Source organism: Xenopus tropicalis, chromosome 2 (assembly GCF_000004195.4).
Source record: "Xenopus tropicalis strain Nigerian chromosome 2, UCB_Xtro_10.0, whole genome shotgun sequence".
NCBI classification, from domain to species: Eukaryota; Metazoa; Chordata; class Amphibia; order Anura; family Pipidae; genus Xenopus; species Xenopus tropicalis.
In genome coordinates this window covers 36,382,300-36,407,320 of record NC_030678.2, presented here as the reverse complement: position 1 = coordinate 36,407,320, position 25,021 = coordinate 36,382,300, and the positions used below count along the sequence as shown (strand labels likewise).

At 37.0% G+C, this 25,021-nt stretch overlaps 1 protein-coding gene across 1 annotated transcript in view; it reads right to left on the bottom strand.

Moving 5' to 3' along the window:
• The window catches only part of anos1 (anosmin 1), a 116,019-nt gene that overhangs the window by 6,113 nt on the left and 84,885 nt on the right, over positions 1-25,021 (bottom strand). The window contains 6 exon segments of the mRNA NM_001113688.1: positions 236-377; positions 2,115-2,335; positions 4,319-4,490; positions 7,953-8,041; positions 22,668-22,814; positions 24,322-24,466. Of these exon segments, the coding sequence (NP_001107160.1) occupies positions 236-377; positions 2,115-2,335; positions 4,319-4,490; positions 7,953-8,041; positions 22,668-22,814; positions 24,322-24,466 (916 nt within the window).

The following is a 25,021-nucleotide window of genomic DNA, read 5'->3' as shown; positions in this document are numbered from 1 at the left end:
TGACATTTGTGTGATGCATCATTGGTTTACTAATGTGCATATGATTACTCCAAGAGGCAACCGGCAGCTTATTTTAAATACATTTTTCACGTAGAGATTCCAGGGAACATTTACATTTTAAAAAATGCACTTTTCCCTCCATTTTCTTCAGCCAAATAATAATAATAATAATAAATATTAAAATAATTTTATCAAATATAAACTTCAATCTTCTTTACCAGCACTGCTTACTTACGGTGAGGTAGAGGGGGCAGAACATCTGGTGTTCGGAAAGATTTTATTGTTGCTGGGCCTTCTCCTCCGGTCGTCAGTACCTGGACTTCCAATTTATAAAGCATTGATGGTCTAAGATTGTGAACTGTCAGCATGTAATGATCCTGTAATGAGTAAAGGTCAAATAAAATCATAAATAAAAAAAAATACATTTAATTTAAAATGTAAAAAGTGGTCTAAATTATATAATGACACTAAATAAACCAATCAAATGAATTTTCATAATGATATCCTTTATACAGTGCACAACCGAATACTAATTTGTGTTTAATGTACAAGCCTCATGAATAGTTGCTTGTTTTTTATTACCTTAATATAAGAGGGCTAAATGCTCTTAGCACAAAACATTGACTGAACATTAATATATGTGTATAGCTAGTGGTCAGTGAAATATAGGGGCACATTTACTAATCCACGAATCCGAATCACGAATGGGAAAAAATCGTATTGGAACGAAAATTTCGGAAGATCGCAAATATCACGAAAATGCTTACGAAAAAATCGTATTAGTCACGATAATATCGTATTGGCGATCCGAAAGTCACGAAATTTTCGTACCGAACAATTGTAAACAGCGGTAAAACCTTTCCGATTTTTTCGTGCAAACGTCCGAAAAAGTTGTGCGCCGTATGAAAAAGTCATGCGCTGTACGAAAAAGTCATGCGGACGCCCGAAAAAAATGGTGAAAATACGCTCGGAGCGTTCGTGCTTTTGTAAATGTGCCCCATAGTGTTGTTGCCAGTGTTGTCAATGGAACCTCAGCCAGGACAATGATTCTACAATTCCTACTCACAATGTTTAATGGAAGCCAGTTCAGTAGGCACGGTGGCTTGGTGAGTAGCAAACACTATGATCAATTTAGTCAGAATCTAACTGCAGTGCTGGGATCCTGAGCTCAATTCCAGCCAGGGCACTATCTGCAAGGAGTTTGTATGGTGTCTCTGTGGGGTTACTCTGGTTTACTCCCACACTCCAAAAACATACAGGCAGGTTAATTGGCTTCTGACTAAATTAATCATAGTGTGTGTGAATGTGATAGGGACCTTAGATTGTAACCTCCTCTGGGACAGGGACTGATAATGGATAATCCTGTAAAACACTGAAAAGTGTGTGTCAGTGTTATATAAATATAATGCACCATAATTTACATCCTTCTATATGTGCCAGCCTTTTCTCCAACCCTATAAAAGGACAAGAGTTACCCCCGACTTGTTATAGTGCCTTGTACCAGGCCTACCCCTTTACCTGATGCCACGGACAAGTGAATGCAAAGGTGATGCCACCTGACATCAACAGGAAAAATAAAAAAAAAAATCAAGGCCTGCACTCCAACAATCAAAATAGGTCAAGCACAAAAGTAAAACAATCTTTATTTACATAAGCAACATGCAAAATAAAAGCCTATGATTTCTAGTCCTAGGAAGGCACAAAACCCATATAGACTTTTATTTGACAAATTGCTTATTTTAAACAGATTTTTTTTACATTTTGACTGGACCTTCCTATTGGAGTTTGTTGGAGTGCATTGTTGGAGTTGATTTTTTCTTTACAGCATTCCAATCCTCTAAGCTGTAGGTCTGGTGCTTTGCACCCAAATCCAACATTTACATTGGGAGTCTTCACTGCTTCCATCAATTGTGTATCAATTTCTTTATTATCACAGGAATAAAAAGTCAAAAAAGGAAGCAAGGTGTGGCTTCTATGGCAGAATTACATCTGAATCAAGCATGGGCTATACAAATTGCATCATTTAGTACTGTTTACTCAGCAAATACAATAAATAGCACATTTCAGTTACAGAAATTATATAATATTAAGAATATTATATAATATTATCTTACCGCTGGCAATATCTGGGACTGAGAAATGATGCTGTTTGGCAAACTGTTCTGTCGGCTCTCTGTTGTTACCTCTGCCCATGTGACTTGAAAGCCTGTCATAGGCTGATGAAGATTGACTTTGGAGAGTTGCCAAGAAAAGTATCCAGTAATATTAGCCTCTTGTACATTGAAAGTTGCAGAGAGGTTTTCAGGTTTTGCAAGTACCTTGGAGACAACTGGAGCTGAAAGGTATGAGAAAAATGCTAAATACTTGCATAAATAAAAAGTAGAAGAATCTGATAATGTACAGTGCAGAACATATATATCTCTGTTCATCATGTTTGCAACTTATTATTTATTGTACTTTGTATTTACAAGATCTGAATGATACTTTATAAGCAATATAATAAGAAAATACTCTATAGGCATATCTCACACCAAGGTTTGTTCATAATAATTTCCCTGAGATTAAGCAAAAATCATTCAAGAAACATTTTTTTTTACTGTTGGCCACATTTACAAAGGCCTATTACAATGTCTCCATTAAATCAAGGCTCAAAGTTTGTTTAGAGCTGCCCTGTGCTCTAACACCCCACAGAACAGATTGTCAGGACAGTGTTGTTTATAAATTTCAAATGTAGAAGTTAAGATGTAAAGTTCAAGAAACTAGCACTGTTTATTTGCCTATGCTGCACCTTGCCTCTGCTCTTTTACACCTGCTACTATGTGGGAAAATATTTGCCTCTTTGGTATGGGGCACAAAGATTTGAGCTTGACTGTGAATTTAGCAGCATCCCGTGATCAAGACATGGATAGCTTTTATGTAGTGGTTGTAAAGGCAAGGTGAATCCAGAACTGACCTGAAGGGTGAAATCAGATGAAGGTCTCCTTTGGTAACTTGGCCACACAAGCAGGCATGAATAGCTATCTTGAGATTAGATATGGCAGCCCTGGAAACTATATTAATAAGTAAATACCCACAGCAACCACTCAGCAGGTAGCCTTTACTGCTCAGCTTGGTTGCTTTAAGTGGCTAGACTTTACACTTGGGGGCAGATTTACTATGCTTTGTAAAAAACGGCAACACAATTCACCACACATCGCCAGGGTATTGTGTGCGTAGTTGTGCAGAAGCTGTACCAAGTAGTTACATCTAGACTGGAACTAGAAAGTACTTCTGTTGGGATTTTTGTTTACATATATTTTTATTTTATATTATTTTATTTTTGTCCCTTTCTTGTGTTGTGACACAAAGATCACATTTATTGATTGCCTGTGCTGGAGGGAACCCCAACGATAAAGCATTTAATCCCTGCATAGAGGTATTTTACTTACTCTGTAAGGATCACACTTTGGGGCTGATTTACTTACCCACGAACGGGTCGAATGGAGTCCGATTGCGTTTTTTTCGTAATGATCGGTATTTTGCGATTTTTTCGTATGTTTTGCGATTTTTTCGGATTCTTTACGAATTTTTCGTTACCAATACGATTTTTGCGTAAAAACGCGAGTTTTCCTATCCATTACGAAAGTTGCGTAAAAAGTTGCGCATTTTTCGTAGCGTTAAAACTTACGCGAAAAATGCGCAACTTTTCGCGTAAGTTTTAACGCTACGAAAAATGCGCAACTTTTTACGCAACTTTCGTAATGGATACGAAAAACTCGCGTTTTTACGCAAAAATCGTATTGGTAACGAAAAATCCGTACAGAATCCGAAAAAATCGCAAAACATACGAAAAAATCGCAAAATGTTCGTTTTCAAGTCGGAACTTTTCCAATTCGGGTCGGATTCGTGGGTTAGTAAATCAGCCCCTTATTGTTCTTTTTAAAGACTTCCACTGGCAAGTATTGGGTGGCAGGCTTATTTTTTTAATTCCGCCACACATTATGCATCTTCTACACAAACTCCAGGATGCCAACCCTTGTAACTAGGTACAACTGACCAATGACTTAAATGCAAGTGCTAAAGCTCCAAGAAATTTTTAGATTCAGATCAATCCTTTCTTCTGACAATATTTTAGACTAAAGGATAGGATAAATCAGGATCCAAAACCTATCTATGATCTACATGACATTTGGAAAATTGATAGTTCAACATGAAGCCCTTCAGCTTTCCCTGAACTACAGAATTATATGAAAGCCTTCAGCTCAGTCAACTTCACAAAACAGCATCTGGAGGACTAGAAAGCAAATATGTTATAATTAAGACACTTCCATTCTTTTACCTGTATCAGATGGGCAATTTATTTGCTTGTGGGTTTTCCCTTTTAGTGTTGAACAGGGTGGTGTTGTAAAGAAAATACTTTCAGCCTTTAAATGATCTTTGGGTCTTGCTGGATGTACAGTTACTTTGTATTTGCAGGAAAACAACAGAGCCGGTAGTACTATATGATGATCCTATTGGAGAAGATACATAGAAACATTCATAACATACTAAAAGCATATACAATATTGCAGAGTTATTTTAGATCAGAACTCCCTGAATGCTATAGCTCTTGACTCTTGTTAGGTGCCTTAGATTGTTCTTAGTATAAATGTTTTAAAGTGCACATGTATAGTGCAGGTACCACAATTCCATACCATATCAATGCAAAAGTATACAGACATAATGAGAAACCTGCTTAATAAAAGAGATCCTTGCCTTGAGCCCCAATAGTTCAATTGGCATGGACAAGAATAAAAAACATGGTTGCATGTTCAGTGTCTTGTAGACAAAGACATATTTGGGGGTTCAAGAAAATATGCTGTTTAGTCTCTTGGCAATGAGGCTTTAGATGAATTAAAAGAAGCACTCTGGGTATCTGTTATAATGGATGCAAGATAAAGCATGAATTCCAGATAATAGATCAGTATTAGGAAATACAGGATGAAAATGTATTGAAATGCGAAATCCTAAGTTTAAGAAGTAAACAACAGAGATGACAGAGAGAGAGATAGATGGATAGATAGATAATCAATAGATAAATAGATAATTGATAGATACAGAGAGAGAGTGAGAGATAGATAGATAAATAGATAGATGATAGATAGATAAATTTCATGGTAAGTCCCTGCCCTTGTGAGTCGTGGCTTGGCATTCCCCATCCAACCAGCAATTTCTTATTTCCACCATAGATCTCAGTTATTCCACTGATGGGTGAAACTCTACTCAGACTCAGCAAGTTGGCCAAGTCCTAGTTGTGGGCCTCTACCTCAAAACCAACAAAAGGAGTATTTACAACTAGATGTAATTTCAATACCGCCAAGAGCTCTGATTTAATATCACTCAAGATTTAACTCAAGCTACAAAACTCAATTAAAGGTTAAAAAATGATTTCAGAACTATTTGTCTCAAATGCTTTGTAGGTTTTAGAGTATTTGCCCCATTACCAACAAGAACAGGAGCCAACAGAAGCCATTAGTCTGCATGCAATATAGGTATATATTTTTAATGTTTTTAAAATGCCTTACTAAATAGTATTACCCCCCCCCATTTAAGCTAAAAATGAATGTTTTTGAGATCCTAACATTTTGATAAATACTGCAAGTGCCTACATGTTCTGCCAATCATTTCTAATTCATGGTAGTCTAGTTATAGCTGCCTCTGCTAGTACCATTTTCATTTCTCTCTTTTCCTTAGCATTTTAAACACGTACATAGAGATAGAAGAGATTTCTCTTTACATGGGAGTTATGTATGATGAAAGATGAATGGTTATACATCATGTGACCATGGACTGAAATTGGAAAAAGATGTAAAATGATGGATTACTTGCTCTGTGTAAATAATTAACAGCGAATAGGGCACACAGGAGATATTGGTTTTTAATTTGTTTTGATGATAAATGCAGATGTTAAAATTAGAGTTTTGATCAATGATAAACCAATGGAATACACCCATTAACATGAAAGAAATGAAAGAAATGTCTAAGGGACATAATGTTTCTCCTCCGAGTCATTACACATTTTCTTTATGTTTCTTGCCACCCGACCTCCAGTCTTTAGAAAATAGACATTTGTCAGATAACCGGAGAGATCCACATTTATCAAGCTGACACTAAGTTCTCACCAGTAATATCTTTTCTCTATGAATATCCTTGATGAAACTGAAAAAGGATCTTTGCAACCTATTCTTTAGGGACAAATTATTATATATTTTGTCATCCACTTTATCATCAGATAAAATCTATTTAAACCTCTACAATGCTCTATGCAATATGTGATGCACTGAAACTTACTGCAATAAACTGTACGGTTCTCCTAGCAAGCTCATTTGACAGCAGTTATTCTTATCCTGTACAGTTAATAAAGTTTTATTTATAGCAGAACTTATTTTTTATTGCAATCGGCTGTATGCTCTGATGTGTTTAGACATCGCTTTTCTATTGTCTAGAACCTTAGATAATACGTATTAATAATGTGGGCTACAAATTCATGCAGAGGTAACTACAGGCATTTCAAATCTATCTATCATCTATCTATCTATCTATCAATCTATCTATCATCATCTATCTCTCATCTATCTATCTATCTATCTATCTATCTATCATCTATCTATCTCTCATCTCATAGATAGATAGATAGATAGATATCATCTATCTATCTATCTATCATCTATTTATCTATCTATCTATATATCTATCTATATATCATCTATCTATCTATCTATCTATCATATATCTATCTATCTATCTATCTATCTATCTATCTATCATCTATTTATCTATCTATCTATATATCTATCTATATATCATCTATCTATCTATCTATCTATCTATCATATATCTATCTATCTATCTATCATCTATCTATCTATCTATCTATCTATCATCTATTTATCTATCTATCTATCTATATATCTATCTATATATCATCTATCTATCTATCTATCTATCTATCTATCATATATCTATCTATCTATCTATCTATCTATCATCTATCTATCTATCTATTTATCAGGCTTTCTAGAAATGGTGCAGATTTAAGGTGCTAATTACATAAGCAGGATGATATACTAACATAGGTGCTCAACTGAAAGAGGCCAGAGGCCAGAAGCAGCCAATCAGCAAGAAGGAGCTGATTGGTTAACAATTATTAAAGGGAACCTGTCACCCAGACATAAAAAGCTGTATGATAAAAGTCCTTTTAAAATTAAACATCAAACCCAAATTCCTTTTTTGATTAACACATCCATACTCTTTCTAAAGGCATTTTTAAATCCCATATATTGCCTGCCCCACCTCTACGCCTTAAGCATAGAGGCAGGGCAGACGACAACTTTCACTTTCCATGCAGCACTTACTTACCCCCCTCCCTCATCACCATCTAATTGTGTAGTCAATGCATGGGCATATGCATCTTGTCCCCCATTCTGGTGCATACACATGATTTTGGGGTAATACAAAGCTTGCCTTAATAATAGTGTCAACAAAATGGCACCTGCCTGCTTGCTGTAATTGTGTAATTCCAAGAATGAAGGAAACAAGATTTATATAATTTATATAGTGTAAGTGAAGTTTATTTTGCTTGACAAACATAACAGGAAAAAATTTTGAAATATTTCTTAGGGTGACAGGTCCCCTTTAATAGAGGAGTTAATGATAGCAAAAATGCTATTTTTCACACTGGAGTTATTAATTCCAGTGTCAGAAACAGCTTACTGATTAGCATTGGGGATAAACAATTTGGATAGGCCATAGAAGGCAGTACTGACGGCCACTGAAAATGAATGTATTTGGTTGCTCAAAGCAGTGTAGTCCTTTGGCTCAGATTACTGGCACTAAAGGAGCACAGAACTGGCTCTTGGTTTGGCTGGTTGTTTAATCTATGCCACAATCATGTTTACATGTTTGTATAAAACCATTATTTCAATACCACTTACTTGAGTTACTGCTTTTTCTGGCCCTTTGGTCTCATTATGTGCACACGATTCAGGAAACCACTGGACATGGTAGAGCCCTAACATTGAATCTGAAAGTAAAATACACAAGTAATATTAAGAATAATATCAATTATAAGCAAATATATCCTGCAAAAATTCTAGGTAGATAAATTAGCTAGAGATTATAAAAAGCATTAGTGCCATATTTGGTCCAGGGGGTTCCAGTTACCGATGGTAATTATTTGTCTCTCTATAAAAGTAACAAGTCAGCTGCTCTGAAGATACATAAATCCTGGTAGCTGCAATAAATCAAAAGCTTATCAAAACAAATATAGAGTGGAACTATCATTGCAATGGTTTCAATATGTTTTAAATACTTTCGTAAGTAGAATATATGAAAATGATGATGAATTTTCAAGATAATTAGTGTCAACTCCCAACTTCCAGAAGCAGCTCTGATCTCCTCCGAAATGATGATGGTGCTGAGGCTGCTTCTTTGGAAGCAGAGAGCACTGCCTCGAGTGTAGTACCTTTAGAGACAACTGCCCTGCTTACAGTATCCATCTGGGCAAGAGCTTTTACCCCAGTGATCCCCAACCAGTGGCTCAGGGGCAACATGTTGCTCCCCAACCCCTTGGATGTTGCTCTCACTACCCCCAAACCAGGGAGTTATTTTTGAATTCCTGACTTGGTGGCAAGTTTTGGTTGAATAAAAACAAGATTTACTGCCAAATAAAGCCCCCTGTAAGCTGATAGTGTGCATAGAGGCTGCCTAATAGCCAATCTTAGCCCTTATTTGGCTCCTCCATGAACTTTTATGGTGCTTGTGTTGCTCTCTAAGTCTTTTTACATTTGACTGTGGCTCATGAGTAAGAACGGTTGGGGATCCCTGATTTACCCAGATCAGTACAGTGAGAAGAGAACTTGTCCCCATAACAAGCCTGCACTGAAAGCTGCTAACAGAAAAATCAGGCAACAGTCCCAGTCACATTGTGCCAGAGGACATCAGCACTGCTGCTGGGGGTGGAAAGGTAGTTACCAACCAAATATCTTGAAAATAGCTCGTAATTTGTTATACATTATATTTACAAAGAACCTTAAAATGGGATCATTTGAAACATATTGCAAATCATTTTAATTATAGTTCCCTTTTAAGCTATTAAATTAGTCATTGACGTCCATTGAAGTAAGCATTCACGGCACGACTTGTACTTTTAAGCCCAAATGATGCATTCTTAGTTGACCTTAAATGTGATCTTCACTGCTGTAAACCATTTTAAAACAAGGGGAATTCGATTAACAAGGTAAAAGTCCTAAATAGCCTTTCCATGTTGTACAACTGGTGTTTGATCAAAGAACAAAAGGCTAATTTAGAATTTCATGGCAACGGTATGTACAACAGCTGCCTCGCTTTAAAATCTATCTTAATGACTTTCATCACCATTACTGGATCAGAGATTTATAAGATGCATAACATTGATGAAGAGATATTGACTGAGTGAGATTTTATAGGAGAAAATGAAATACTGTTCTGAATATTGACTGCAAGATGCACATTTTCCATTTGCCAATAAAATCATTATACCTTGAGATTTACTGTATATAATAGATGTAGTTATGCTATTTTGTGATGCAGAGGGAGGTAGCTTAGTAGTGTTATGATCAAGAAAAATCCACAAGGAGGAACAGACTGCAAACATGGACCCATCATTAGGATTTATCATTCCATTTACAGTACATATTATTATTATAAAAGTAGAAAGGCAGAATGTTCCACACAATCAGTTGTTATCCAATTAAAGGTCATCATGCAACCAAAGTGATTACCTAAAAATGACAAAATAAAACATTTATTTTCACTACTTTTTATCTTCACACTATTCTGTCTTCTTACAGTTGTACTAACATCATTTTCCACAAAGCATTTCATTCTTGGAGAATGTAATGAATGTAATTACCAGCAAAATATGTACAATATGAGCAATTTTATCAAAAGGACAAGGAAACCCTGATTCACTGGGAAAGTGCCAATATGTTAGACATCCCTCAGTGAATTGAATTGCTAAATTTTTCTCAGGCGTTGCTAGGGTAGACTTAGAAGCTTATTTATCAATGTATAATTTTTTAAAATTTGTGAATTTTAGAGTTTTTCTTTTCTTTTTTTTAATTTGTAAAATTTTGATTGGATTTCTACATAAGTCCAACTCTGAAATTTACATTGGTTATATATGTGTTAACATATTTGGCAAATAATGAGCATAAATCTCAACATACTGTTGTCATACTTAAAAGGGAAAGGATACAAGTGTCTATGCATTGTCTATTGTCCATAGTGTCTTCAGCATTGCAGGGAGTTGGCGTAATTTTCTAGGGCAGTGATCCCCAACCAGTGACTTGGAGGTAACATGTTGCTCCCCTTGGATGTTGCTCTCACTGCCCCCAAACCAGGTAGTTATTTTTGAATTCCTGACTTGTTTTGGTTGAATAAAAACATGATTTACTACCAAATAAAGCCCCCTGTAAGCTGATAGTGTGCATAGAGGCTGCCTAATAGCCAATCACAGCCCTTATTTGGCACCTCCATGAACTTTTATGGTGCTTGTGTTGCTCTCCAAGTCTTTTTACATTTGGCTGTGGCTCACGAGTAAGAAAGGTTGGGGACCCCTCTTCTAGGGGAAGGGGAGAAATTCAAGACAGAAAGTGCTGTTTTTTATATGTCATCTTTTAGCTGCATGTCTCAGTCTAAAAGGAAAGGCTATCGTCAGGCAGAGTCACATATATTCAGTTATGAGTATTATACAATTGTTACCTAATGTACTAACCATACACATAGCTAAAATGGGTTTTTTTTTCAATTTAAACAAACATGATTGTTTGCTTATTTATTAAAAAACGTGTATATAAAAAAACTTCATCAAATTAAACAATTAAATAAAACTTGAATGCATTAAATTTGTTTCTTCTGTTCATTTGCAATGGGACTACAAAAATTCGAAAACTTGGGGAAAAAAAGGCATATATTTGCCTAGGATAACTCCCACTGACTTCTACATAAACTCACAAGCTTTAAGATGCCGAAGTTTCACATTCAAGCTTTTTGGATTTTTTGCACTTAATGGAAACCATAATTCTATACCATAATAAAAATGTTACCTTACTGTGCATCCGTAACTCAAGGAAGCAGATATCTGGACAGCAGGATTGCAGCACTGTGTTAAATTTTCCCCCCACAGCCTTGTATTGTTTTGCTAAAAAAAGCACCAGTCCAGTGGAAAAAACTTCCATCCACTGGGGGGGGGCAACATATTGGCACCCCACAAAGAATCAATGTTTTCTTGTACTTTAATATAGGTTTTAGCAGCACATCCACCAGAGAAAAAAAAGTGCATATCTTCTAGTTTGTGCCAACTATACTTTCCCACGAGTGATTTCCCTGTTGATATGTTGTAAATCTGCACCAAATGCTTTTTAAGAGCGCAGCTGCAACTCTACTCAGTTCCTCTGCAACTGCGGTATTTTTCCTCTTCACAAAATGTGCCCTATAGGTGCCAATATTTCCTATGGAAACATTTCTATGTAAAGATTAAATATATCCTCACTAGATTATGGTGCTGATTTACTAACCCACGAATCCGAATCCGAAAAATTCCGATTGGAAAACGAACATTTTGCGACTTTTTCATATTTTCTGTGATTTTTTCGTCGCCGTAATGACTTTTTCGTAGCCGTCACGACTTGCGCGAATTGTCGCAACTTTTTCGTAGCCGTTGCGATTTGCTCGTATCTTGTCGTGACTTTTTCGTATTGAGCGCTCGTATACTGCGGGCAAAACTTTCAGACTTAGCATGATTTTGGAAGCCTCCCATGGCACTCTGCAGCTCCAACCTGGTCCAAGGAAAGTCACGATACCGAAGCTTGAATGAATCCGAAACTTTCGTACTCGGCACGATGGCTACGGAAAAGTCGCGACAATTCGCGCAAGTCGTAACTCTACGAAAAAGTCACAACATTTTGCGAAAAAGTCGTAACGGCTACAAAAAAGTTGCGACAATTTCCGAAGAAATCGCAAAATACCGATCATTACGAAAAAAACGAATTCGGACACTTTCCGGACGTTCGTGGATTAGTAAATGTGCCCCTAAATATGGCTGCTCCAACTGACTTAAGAAAAAAAAGGCCCCCTGGGAAGACTATGTCAAGGTATTTTATTGAAAAAAAGAGTGAATGTAGATTATGAAAAAGTATGGAAAAGAAATAATTTTTTGAATGTGGAGAAACACTTTCACAAAAATGTTTTCAGTTTTTTCATGTAAAAACTCAAATTTTTCTCCATTTATGAAAAATGCAAATGTAAAAAAAATACCATTTAAAAGCTGTCGAGGTCATGTAGAAGTCAATGAGAGTTGTCATACAAAAATGTGAGGGTTTTTGTTAAATCAGCCCCTTAACAGCAAATAACTAGTGGGCAACTGAAAAGGGGACTGGCAAATTCATATTGCGTACTGTAAACTGTACAACAGAATTGTTTTACTTGGTTTTGCAAAGACCTAAACCACCTATTGGGAAGTCTCATTAACCAGAGGGCTGTGTTTACACAGATAACATCTTTCTGCATGAATGTGCCACATAGTGGGAATAAGCAAAGGCAAAAAAAAAAAAACCTACCGGGATCTAAGCAGTTGTCATAAATCCGACACTTTTTTAATTCAGGACCAGTTTGAGTACATATAGGCTCTCCATACAGAAGCCCTTTCCCCCTGATGTCTCACAGCATGCTTAATCTAAAACTTCCCAGCCAGTGTGATAAAAGTCCTGAAATATAGTATCTGACGTTTATACGAATCTGAGAACCCTTTCACTCTATAGGGATTTGTCATAGGAAAAATGTTGAATGTTGTCAGAAAGATATTAAAAATGCCATCCCTGAAACCAAATACTCTGAGAAACATGAAATTCTTACTATACTCCTCAGTCTCCCGAAATCACTCTGCAGCCCAAATATGACTAAGGTTTTTATTTTGTTCAAAACGCGTAGAGCATTTTTAATGGAAACCAAAGGTATCTGTACATATAAGTGAGTATTCGGTTGATAAAACGCTCCTTCCCGTGTCACTGAATCAATTAAAACATACAGACATTATTTTGTTAGGATGTACTAGAAGCCTGATTTATTCTACAACATGGATATCCATCACAGATTTCAAAAGAATGACAACAAAGATTTTAAGGCATTCAATAATGCTTTGAAGATATCCCAGGTTTTATCCATATGTGTACACACCAGAAGTTTCAAAAAATCTTTCGTTTGTGTTTCTTGTAAAGAAGGAAATCTTCCATAATTGTTCTAAATGTATGCCTATATATTCCAAGTCAGGAGTGACAAGGTATATCTCATCAAGACCACATGTTTCCAAACAGAATGGGTGGCCCTGTTTGTTGGTTGAATCTACGTTTAAATTTCATATATCAGATGTATTAGATGCCATCTGGGAATGTGCCACGTGTGTCTACAATAAGATAACAGCAATACATCATTTCTTAATATTAGCTTTGATGTTTTTTTGTACTGTAGCTATGCATACACCGCTTGCTACACAACATAAAAAGCCCTCTATTCGAATGTCGATAGCTAGTTGATGTAGTTTGTTGTTTTAGTGCTGGCTTTGAAAAGCTAAATAATGTGTACATTGTGCTTCTTTTTAGGGAAATTTTAGACTCAGACCACAAACTGTAATCAGCGCTACCATATACAGGTATGGGATGCATTATCCGGAGACCTGTTATCCAGAAAGCTCAGAATTATGGGCCATGCCATTTTAATCAAATTTAAAAAAAAAAATTAAAAAAATGATTTCCCTATCTCTGTAATAATAAAACAGTACCTTGTACTTGATCCCAACTAAGATAATTAATCCTCATTGGAGGAAAACAATCCTATTGGGTTTAATTAATGTTTAAATATGTTTTTAGTAGACTTAAGGCATGGAGATCCAACTAACAGAAAGGTCCTCTTATCCAGAAAATACCAAGTCCCTATCATTGTGAATAACAGGTCCCATACCTGTATACATATCTCCATATGATGCTAAAAACAGGTTCTGCTTACCTACAATATTATAACTGAATATCATCACTACACATTACACCACAACATATCATGGCAATGTCATATAATGTCATAGAACTAATTTAAATATTAATACAGTGGTATTGCTGCTCATTGTGAGTCATTTGAGCCATAAAGTTTGCTCCAACTGTGCAATGGGTGCTATATATGTCAGTCACAGAGATAAAGGAATACTATGTTTATTAATGTTGCTACTCTCTTCCTTGGGTAAGAAAAAATCCGCTTGTACATCTAATTGTTCTCAAAAAGATTACAAATTGCCAGATCTATGTATTGTGCTCAATGGCCAAACACATGAATCGCTCACCACTTTGACTAAACCAATGTTTGGCCAAATCAGGCAAAACCAGTCTAGATCCAGTTTATTTGCCACCAAAAAAGGTGAGATTAGTTAAGGAGACAACCCATGCAGCTAGTGATTATATGGATACATTGATGATATTTTGAGCTAAACAGATGAACAAAAATATTAAAATGGGATTTGCCCAGTTCATACAAATTCTGATTAGAAAGTGGCTTTAAATGAACCAAGCACATTGGCAGGTCAATGTAAATCAGCATGATTTCCCAGCATTATCTTACTGTGAGTAGCAGCTTTAGATAACTTTACTCAAAAGTATTACCTAGTTAATGGATTGCACAGGATTTACCCCCGTTGTGCTAGATGAATGTATCAAGCTATCAGCTAATAATACACAACTGTTAACATTTCGCTAATCTATCAGCTAAACCCCATAAGCTTAGATTGGTGGCACCTATAGCAGGGCAGGCATCTGAAGGTACTTATAATGTATTTATTTTTTAATGATACAATTTATTAGAGGTAATTTATGACTGCAAGTGCAGTGAGCAATTGCAATTTTGAGTGTTGAGATGGCACTTTAAATTCTGGTTGGCGTTATTTCTGTTCTGTTCTTTTGGCATCTTAGAGTTTTGCGACCATGATATTAACATTCTTTATTGTAATCATATTATTTTGCTTGCATTTGCCATTATAACTGGGTCCTATAAAAGTAAGCTTCATCTAAGCGAAGACAACTTAAATGAATAGCAGTACATTAATGACAAAGCTAGGAATATCTATATATTTATAGGCAACAGGAGGAAAGCACAAGGCAGACGAAGGGAAATATACAAGCATATGTGTTTTGTTAATTTTTGTAGGCGCAGGAGTTTTAAATATTTTGGGAGATAAATAAATCTCTGCCATGCAGATAAGACACATACCAGAATGTTAGCTTACATTACATCATTCTCATGAATATTTTCAAACACAATATCCTTTTTTTATGCTTTGTGATTAAACAAACCCATGAATTCTGTTTTTAATTATTTCTATTTAACGGATCCTGCTATTCTGCCCCCAGTTTCCCTTTCTTTTCTTTTCTGGACATGATTTAATCAATCAATCTGCAAGATACTTTCAGACATAGGAAAATCTGTTGTTTTTACTATAATGAAGTCTTTGTGTGTACAGCTCAGTGACATGTCTCGCGAGGCTGCATAACACACAGACAAAATGTTATGTAGGAGATTGTATGGAAGATTAAATAGACTGACGGAAAACAAAAACATTTACAAACCCAATAATAAAACCCATTGTTCTATTTATTATATGTAAAAGTACAAATCAAACAGGGTCCATGAGAAGATATATGGACATATTTGTTTAATGTATAACCAGTACTGAATTCATATGTGGTTAATTCCATTGGAGGCAATAATAAAGGGACCAAAAATGTCTACATAAAACATCTTATGCTGTAATACAGGGGCCCCTAACCTTTTTTTACTCGTGAGTCACATTGTGAGATGTAAAAGTGTTTGCAAGCCACACAAACATGAAAAAAGTTCTTTGGGGAAGTCAAATAAGGACTGCCATTGGCTATTTGGTAGCTCCTGGTCTACAGGAGGCTCTGCATGGAGTAAAACTGTGTCTTTATGCTTCTAAAATTTGTCTCCAAGCCAGAAATGTAAAAATGGCCACCTATTTTGAGGCCACTGGGAGCAACACCAAAGGGGGTTGATGAGAAACATGTTGCCCACAATTCACTGGTTGGGGATCACTGCTGTAATGTTTCTCCTATAGAAAATCACATAGCAAATAAAAAAAGGGCAGAAATGATTTTTGTGCCATTATCAACACTTGAATTCACATTTTTTGCAACCAAAAGTCCCAAATTATGGTTTTAAAAACTTGAATGTTCAATACTTAATAAGCGCAAAAATTCCAAAAAGCTTAGACTCATATTTGGCATCTAAAACCTTTCCAGTTCATGTAGTCATGAGTCATGTAGTCATGCTCAATTTAAGTCATTTAAACAATTTATTCCTGACCTATTGAAAATTATGGATAGAATACAGATTCAATGAAGTCAAGGTTTTTTTTTTCATTCGATCCAATTTTTGTATTAAAATTATTAAAAGTTATATAAGCAAACATTCGATTAGTAAGATTTTGAGTTCACTCGAATTGAAAACTCTAAAATTGACAAATCTAAAAACTAATAAATGAGCCTTCCCATCAGTACATTCAAACATTGTATTCAAAAAGTGAAGCGATATTTCAATTGGAGTTTCTTTGTGAGTTAGTAGAGTTAGTAGACCCATTAAAAATGATGGATAGAATACAAATTAGATGTATCCAAGTTTTTTGCCATTTCCTTTGATAAAGTTTTTTGTATTAACATTTTTCAATAAATAAAAAAACATTTATGTTAGTAAGGTTTTGAATTTATTCTAATTAAAAAAAAATCAAATCTGAAAATGATCAAATTTGAAAATTGATAAACCTTTCCATTCGTATACAGGTATAGGACCCGTTATCCAGAATGCTTGGGACCAAGGGTATTCCGGATAAGGGGTCTTTCCGTAATTTGGATCTCTTTACCTTAAGTCTACTAAAAAATCAATAAAACATTAATTAAACCCAATAGGATTGTTTTGCATCCAATAAGGATTATTTATATCTTAGTTGGGATCAATTACATGGTACTGTTTTATTATTACAGAGAAAAAGGAAATCAGTTTAAAAATTCTGAATTATTTGATTAAAATGGAGTCTATGGGAGACGGGCTTTCCGTAATTCGGAGCTTTCTGGATAACGGATTTCCGGATAAGGGATCCCATACCTGTATTTGAACATTGTATTCAAAACGTGCAACTGCCTTTTTTTTTTGTTTTTCAACATTTGGCATAGAAAATCTTGCAGATCCAATTTGATGAATGTAGTTCCATGCCAAATATACAGGACTAAAACAACTCTGTGATATGCCTGCAAGACTTTATCAGTTGTTTTGATCGTCAGCAGCTGTCATAGACATGATATCACCCATTCATATGAAAGGGAAATGACTGCCAGTAGGTCAGTGGGTTCTACTTGAGAGGAAAGCGGTGATCAAAGCACCCCATGTGCCATCAGCCTAAGGCTCCATCCCAAAGTCTAACAACAGATAAGACTGTTAGGTATTTCACATTCAGTGACAGATTCATATGTTTAAAGTATCAGCATATTTCACAATGCTAACTACCTTATTAACCATTAAATATAACTCAAATTACAGTTGAAAAATGATTTACCTACACAACTTTTAGGTTTGAAGAAGCCAAACGTTCGGCAATTTTAACCCTTGCTCAAATAATTCCTATTCAATTTCTAGTTTAGGTGAAAAAGCAAAACAAAAAAAGTAGTTGTATTCAGCTTAATGGAATTATTATGTGTTATCCTCAAGAGCATTCATTCTGTTAGACTTTGAAATATTTTTTATTATTCATTTTTTTTTTCATTATTGCAAATCAAAAGTGAAACGTAAATGCAAGATTAACCAGGATCCAATAGCAACCTACTGGCATTTAGCTTTCAATGGATCACAGCAGTAATTAGAGTAGATTAATAAAAATTAAAAGGGGTTATTTACAACCGTGGATCAAAATTCCAGTGCTTAGTGCATAGAGCAGCACTAGAATAATGCACAAGGTAGGGGTGGGTGGGAGAGGAGGACACCTACGTGCCTCTCCCCATGCACCCTTTTTGATACTGGTGCAGCCTAACGCAGTCCCCACTAGATTCAATAAGCAGTCTGTAGGTCTCTGTGCTCTGAGAGCAAAAGTCTGGAGCTAATCGCATAATGCTCTACACAGTGGCCAAACTGGCCGATTTTTGGGCACTTTGACAACTGCATAAGGCACTGTAAAGGAGCCCTAATATCTGACTGGTTTTTCCCATATATTCCATCAAGTGTTTGGTCATTCAGTTTGTATTTGGGAGTTACTAAACACCATGTGCCACACATCCAGAAGCAAGACATACAGTAATACAGTATTTGTATTGTGCTGATTGCATTAGAAGCTCAGCAATCCCTCTGCTGCTTTGCTACTCTGCTACGGAGCAATGATTTTAATGTTCTAGTAAGTGTCAGTCTCTTCAGACACCTAATATATAGGATACCCTTAAAGGGTAGTGTGCCAGATAGTGTATCAACCTACAAGCTAATAATACACAACTATTAACATTTCCCACAAATAATAGGTCAGTACAGTCATTTTACCCTGTGCCACACATGCTAAAGAAAGACATAGAGTAATACATTTCTATATTTGTATTGTACTGATTACATTAGAAGGTCAACAATCCCCATAAAGATTCTGCCCACCAACTCTGCTTTTTTTTACACTATGGAGCAATGTTTTTCATGTTCGAGCAAGACGTCAGTCTCTTCAGACGCCTAATATGAATTATATCCTTAAAGGGTACTAAAAATAACAGGTTTTGCTTACTAGTCTCAGACTTTGTTCTACGAAGCATAATAAAGATATATCAGTGCAAAATAGGCATTTCTGCTCTCAAGCTATATTTACTTACCTGTTCCTAAAAAAATCTATTTCTAGGATTTCCTTGAGTCAAAACATCGGGTCAGCAGATAAAAACAAGCAAAGCAATTCCCTTTCAGTGTAAGCTAATACTATTAAAATAAAGGCTGTGCATTATAGCCAATAAATACTGTTGGTATTTCTATCCACAAAGGATTCTTGGTGTTCTCTAGTTTTACAATTTTGTGATCTATTTTCTCTTTCTTGCTTTGAAAATCCTTACGGACATAATTGCCGAACCCAGCCTTCCTCCCTGATTAAATAGATTCAGTACAGAGCAGAACCAATTACTGCAGCCAATTTCTAATTCAGAGACTGTGCATTATGTTGTGCTACATTTTCCTGAAGGCATAAGTACAGGAATTATTTTTGTATCTGTTCTGCCAATAAAGTTTGCTTCCAGCCATATTTATACAAATATGGCCCATTTCTTATGCCAAGCTTCTTAACTTTAAAACATCCAGCAAATGTCAAGATGTAATAAAACAGAATAACTTAGTTACCTAAAATGTTGTTTAGTTTCCAAAGGTAGAAATAAACTACATATGTCTGTATAAAAGCCAAAACAAGTTTAAAAAGACATGATTTTTTTAAATTAGCATTATATATACTCCCACATATATATATATATACTGTATGTGTGTATAATATTGGATTGATAGTATCCATTCAATACAAAAAGTGAAAATAGCAAAGAGTTTATTGGTCCTCTTAGATTTGATAAACGTTTAGATAAATGTAGGGAATATGAAATGGCCTTGTTTCCTGTAACACTATTTTGCAGATGGCCCACTGTTTGGTTCCGAGAGCCTTCCTTGTTTTTATCCAAATTGGACTTGCCCAGTTTCCAAGTCTCTGCAACTCCTCATAGAGCACATGTTACAAGGCACGTTATGTCCTAACTCAGGTTGACCATTGCTCTACTGGTGAAGGAAGGGTTAACCACGCTTACCCTAAATAGCCTCCTCGTTGGAGCATCAGATTGCTCTTCTAAATACCTGACCCTTTCTCTCACTTCTAGATCAATCTGTTACAAATCAATCCTAATGCTGTGTTCTTCTACTGAGGCTAAAGGTGCCCATACACTATAAGATCCGCTCGCTTGGCGATGTCGCCAAGCGAGCGGATCTTTACCCGATATCCCCACCTACGGGTGGGCGATATCGGGTAACAAGCTGCTTTAAAAAAAAATCCGATCGTTTGGCCCTGGGGCCAAACGATCGGATTACATTTGCGGCCATGGGCAGTCGGTTCGGGGACCGCATCAACGAGCCGATGCGGTCCCCGATCCGACTGGATTTTCTAACCTGGCCGATCGATATCTGGCCAATTTCAGGCCAGATATCGGTCGGCCAGGCCGCTCGTTTCTGCCCATACACGGGCCGATTAGCTGCCGAATCGGTCCAAGGGACCGATATCGGCAGCTTCTATCGGCCCGTGTATGGGGGCCTTAACTCTGCCTCAAGCTCTTTTGGCACCAACCACCCCCTCCAGCAAGTGGGGTCCAAAGAAAGAGGCCAAGCACATGGTGGCTTCCCTTTTAAAGACATGGGGAATCCTGACACCCTTGTCCAACTAATAAACTGCCATGAAAATACTTTTGACATGGACAGGGAAACAATGCACCCTTCCAACTGCAAAACAGGACAAGCACTTAGATGTCTTTACCCTCATGGGACTGCCTGAAATAAAGGTGAGCAAAACTTTTACCATCCTACATTACCTTTTTTTTGTGATCTTTTTTTTTAATTTATTTGTTATTATTTAGATAATTACAACAAACCTTGAGAAAACAAGCAAAATATACATTACCTTTTTACAAGTAATTTAGTGCCTTTTCCAGTGGAACTTACTAAATTTGCTGCCATATTCATACAACACACAACAGCAAAGCTTATGAGGAGTCATTTAACTTGCCTGTATGTTTTTAAACTATGGGGGGATACCAGAATATCCAGGAAAACATATGGGAAGAACATATTTCAAAGTGAATTTGTGCTCAGTAAAACATGGATTGTCCCAAGTTTCCAATAATTCTTCTTCAAAGGTTGTTACTTAGAAAATCTAACAAAGCATCCTGACATTTTTGAGGACATATAGGATTGTCTACCATTTAGACCGTTTACTAACAGCCAGATACAGGCAATTTATTCCAAACTGGCCCTGAATTGTTTAAGTAAGAACATTTAACAGTTAACCTTGTTAAGATCTGATGGCTGGCCTGAGTAATTTGTAGAATCTGATTAGATGTGACAATAGGAAAGCAACAAATTACTCTTCATTATCACTCCCCTTAATAAGCACTGCGTACATTTGTGGTGCTATGTAAATAAGTACCATACAATACATTAGGTCACAGGCAGGCAAATATATGACATTCAGATCCGCAGTTAGATGCAGTAGTTTAAAGGTGCCCATACACGTTAAGATTCGTTTGCTTGGCGAGATCGCCAAGCGAGCGGATCTTCACCGATATCCCCACCTATGGGTGGCCCTGGGACCAAACGATCAAATTATATTGGCGGCAATGGGGCAGTCAGTTTCGGGGACCGTCCCCGATCCGACTAGGTTTTCTAACCTGCCCAATCGAGATCTGGCCGATTTCAGGCCAGACATCGGTCGGGCAGGCCCATCAGTAGTCTCCATACACGGGCCGATTAGCTGCCGAATCGGTCTAAGGGACTGTTATCGGCAGCTAGAATCGGCCCGTGTATGGGAACCTTTAGACTCAGCTTTGCTGAACAAAAGATACAGAACTGACAAATTACTGAATAAAGGGAATAGCACACATAGGCTTTGTTCCTCTGAATTCTTTCTCAGTACCAAATAACAGGAATTTAATCCAGTCCTATTACAGTGGGGGGTAAATTCTTTCTTTGCAAACGGTTTTCTGCGACTTGTCATATTGCCCACAGAGTTGTAAATAAAATGCTATAATTTGGTTATGGACTATTCCAAGATGGTGCCTTGTGTTGCGTATTATATTCACATATGCTAGCATTTTATACTCTCACCATCACCATTAGTCAGAGTTCCAAAAAATGTATGTTTCGCAGAGACCTTAAGGTATTTAGACAAGTGATGTGTGTTGCGTGAATGTGTTAGGGGCCTTATACTGCAAGATCCACTGGGGCAGGGACTTATGTAAATGATAAACATCCCTGTAGAGAACTGCGTAACATGCTGGCGCTATATAAATAACAGGGTAATAATGACAAGTTAAACCCGCATGCAGTACTGTGAATGTGTATATTTATTCAGCTATGTATTCCCTAATTTTCATTCCAAGCTGTCCAGAAAGTAAGTTTATTTATCTCTCTGGTTTTTCAGTCATTGACAGATGCCTGTGATTGGTCCACATACTTGTAATTATGAGCTCCATTCAATTTATGATAGCAAAGGATTTATAAACAATGACATAGAAAATAGTGGGCAGTTTCCTAGGTTAGGCTCCCTGTGAATAAAGGGAAATTGTTAGTAAAATGAGATTTACACTTCCCTCTGTCAGCTAAAAGGTTAAACGAAAGGGAGAAAGAAAAAAAAATAATGGATTTATAACCATAATCCTGTTTCCATTTGAAAACAGATGGCACCAGGTTTTAGCCACAAATGGTTGCAAAAGAAATGTTTTTGCTACAGAACTGCACAAGGTTAAACAAATAAGATAACAGCATGTATCTGTTAATGTTAGGATTTCCAAAATAAACTGTCTCCTCACCTTCAGTCTTTTTCCAGTATACTTTGACCTGCAGTTGATTGTCTTGGTAGAACGGAGCCCCGATTTCCAACATGCGAGCAGTTCGCTTCCTTTGGGGCGGTGCTAATATATCGGTCTTCATTTTGCTTATTTTTGATATTTGATCCACTGCGGAAAAAAATAAGAATTTACTGAAAATACATTCAACTTCAATGATATGAATATTATATCAACAATTAACACCACAACAGAGATTTCTCAATTTCTGCACCAGTGGCCTTTGCTGAACAGTTTAGAACACTTAATATTTGTATATGGAGTTTAACAATCTTTTCTTAAAAGATAAGGAAAAGCCTGAGACACTGAAGGTTGGTGCCAGTTGGCGGTGCCAGGCCTAGCAGTGGGGGAAAGCATGCGGGTACATGGCAGGGGACAGGTACTAGTGTTGAGGGGGCAGTGAGGGATAAGGGCCCAGAGTAGGGGGAAGGCAGGCAGCAGACATATATGCCTGGAACCCCATCGTTGCCATGCCTCTTCTGCCTACCCCTAGTTCTGGCCCTGCCAGTTTGTTGGGCACCCCCCAGTGTCTCTACTTGCTTGCCTCCTAACCCAGGCCAACACTCCTCCTCCTCTTTTATAGCCCTCCAGCTAGGGTGTTATTGTGCAGAGTAGGCTGCTGCCATCTTCCCCCATGTACCACTTATGTTGCCACCTTTCTGCAGTTTAAAAATTCCAGTCACTCTGAGAGGGGCAGGCCCTTGGGCAGAACAATCCCATAAAGGAAGGGGCAATGATGCAAAGGGGGATGGAGGCAACTTGGGGGCTGTATAGCAGACATTTATGGAGCATGGAGTATATGCCTGAGCTGGAAGAAGGTTTTGGGGGCCACTACATTTGTAACACTGACCAGCTAGGCTGGTGAAATACTTGCCAGGTGACAGCCCTATGTTCCTCCTTAAGACACAGCATAACATTCTATACTGTGCCAATAAGATGCAGGGCATGACAGAGAAGTTGAAGGAAGATTGTGGGAGCCCTTACTGCAGAACAGCAACTGCCCCAGTGACTCAGACTTGCCTTGTCCTTTAAGAAAACATTGTTAAGTGCTATATACATATATTACAATTAACAAGTGTTTTAAACCCAGTAGGTAGTGGTTTAGTTGTCTGCAGGGTGGGTAGTAGGTATCTTGCCCCTGTTTTTCAGTCAGCCTGCTCTACCAAAATAAAGCCCAGGCTGCTGCACTTTTGAGAAGGCCTGAGGAGCTGTGCTGGCCTAAGGTAAGAGGTAAGTCATTAGGGCTATATAAGCATATAAGCTCTCTTGTCCGTTTATATGGATAAAACACTTAAACAGATAGAAAATAGATAGAAATGTGATTATTTAACAAGTTTTGGACACCTTAAGAGTAAGCAAATTTGCCTAGGTCTAGTATCCCACAACAACCAATTAGATGTCTAAAAACCAATACATGCTACCTGTTGATTGGTCATTATGGGTTACTAGACCATTAGCAAGTTAGCACCTTTTATACAATTACTTCCATTGGGTCTACTGAGATATGCAGTGCAAAGAAACAAATCAATAAGGCATCAGGTACACTAATGCAAATAAATATTTATCCCTCGTCATTAAAATCAGATATGATCCATGATGCCAGATTATCAGTACTTACAGCTTGTGCTTGGGGGGCTGGTGGAAAAGTAGAGTGAGACCTTGCCACTTTTCAGGCGCACTTGTCCCCAATAGGTGATGGCTTGCAGCTCAACCATGTAGTTGCTATTTGCTTGGAGACCGTCCAAAGCCACAGAGTTCTGAGACTACAATCAGCCACAAAAATAAAGATACAGTGAGAAAAGAATGTTTCAGTTCAAAGAGACGCAGAAATCCAGTGACTGCACTGCTAGGCTTGCTTTAAGGCAAGCACTAATGAACAAAAGCATAAAGTGAGCCTACTCCTCTCCCTGTTTGTATTACTTGGAACTTGTGCGGAAGAATCAGTGGATATCATTTCCTCTTTGATGTTGCCTTTGACTAATGATGGCATCATAATATATTTAATGAGGGGTAACAACTGTCATAAACAAATTCTAGGACAGCGGAACTGAAGGTGGCTGTACTTGCTATGTAAACTGATTTTCTTTAAAAAAAAAAAAAAAAAAAAATCACAAGACGGATGCAGCAGACATCAAAAGAAGTACGGCAGGGATGACACATTTCTTTAGTAATTACTGAAAGTCTGTTTTGTTTTTTTAAGGTAAGCTTTCCCTTTAGTCCCAATTGTCCCGATCTTTACAATGCGTGGATTTAGGGATTTCCATCGCTATTCTTTTGATTTTCTAAAGCCTATTAGTGTATAACAAATGTAGTAGCAA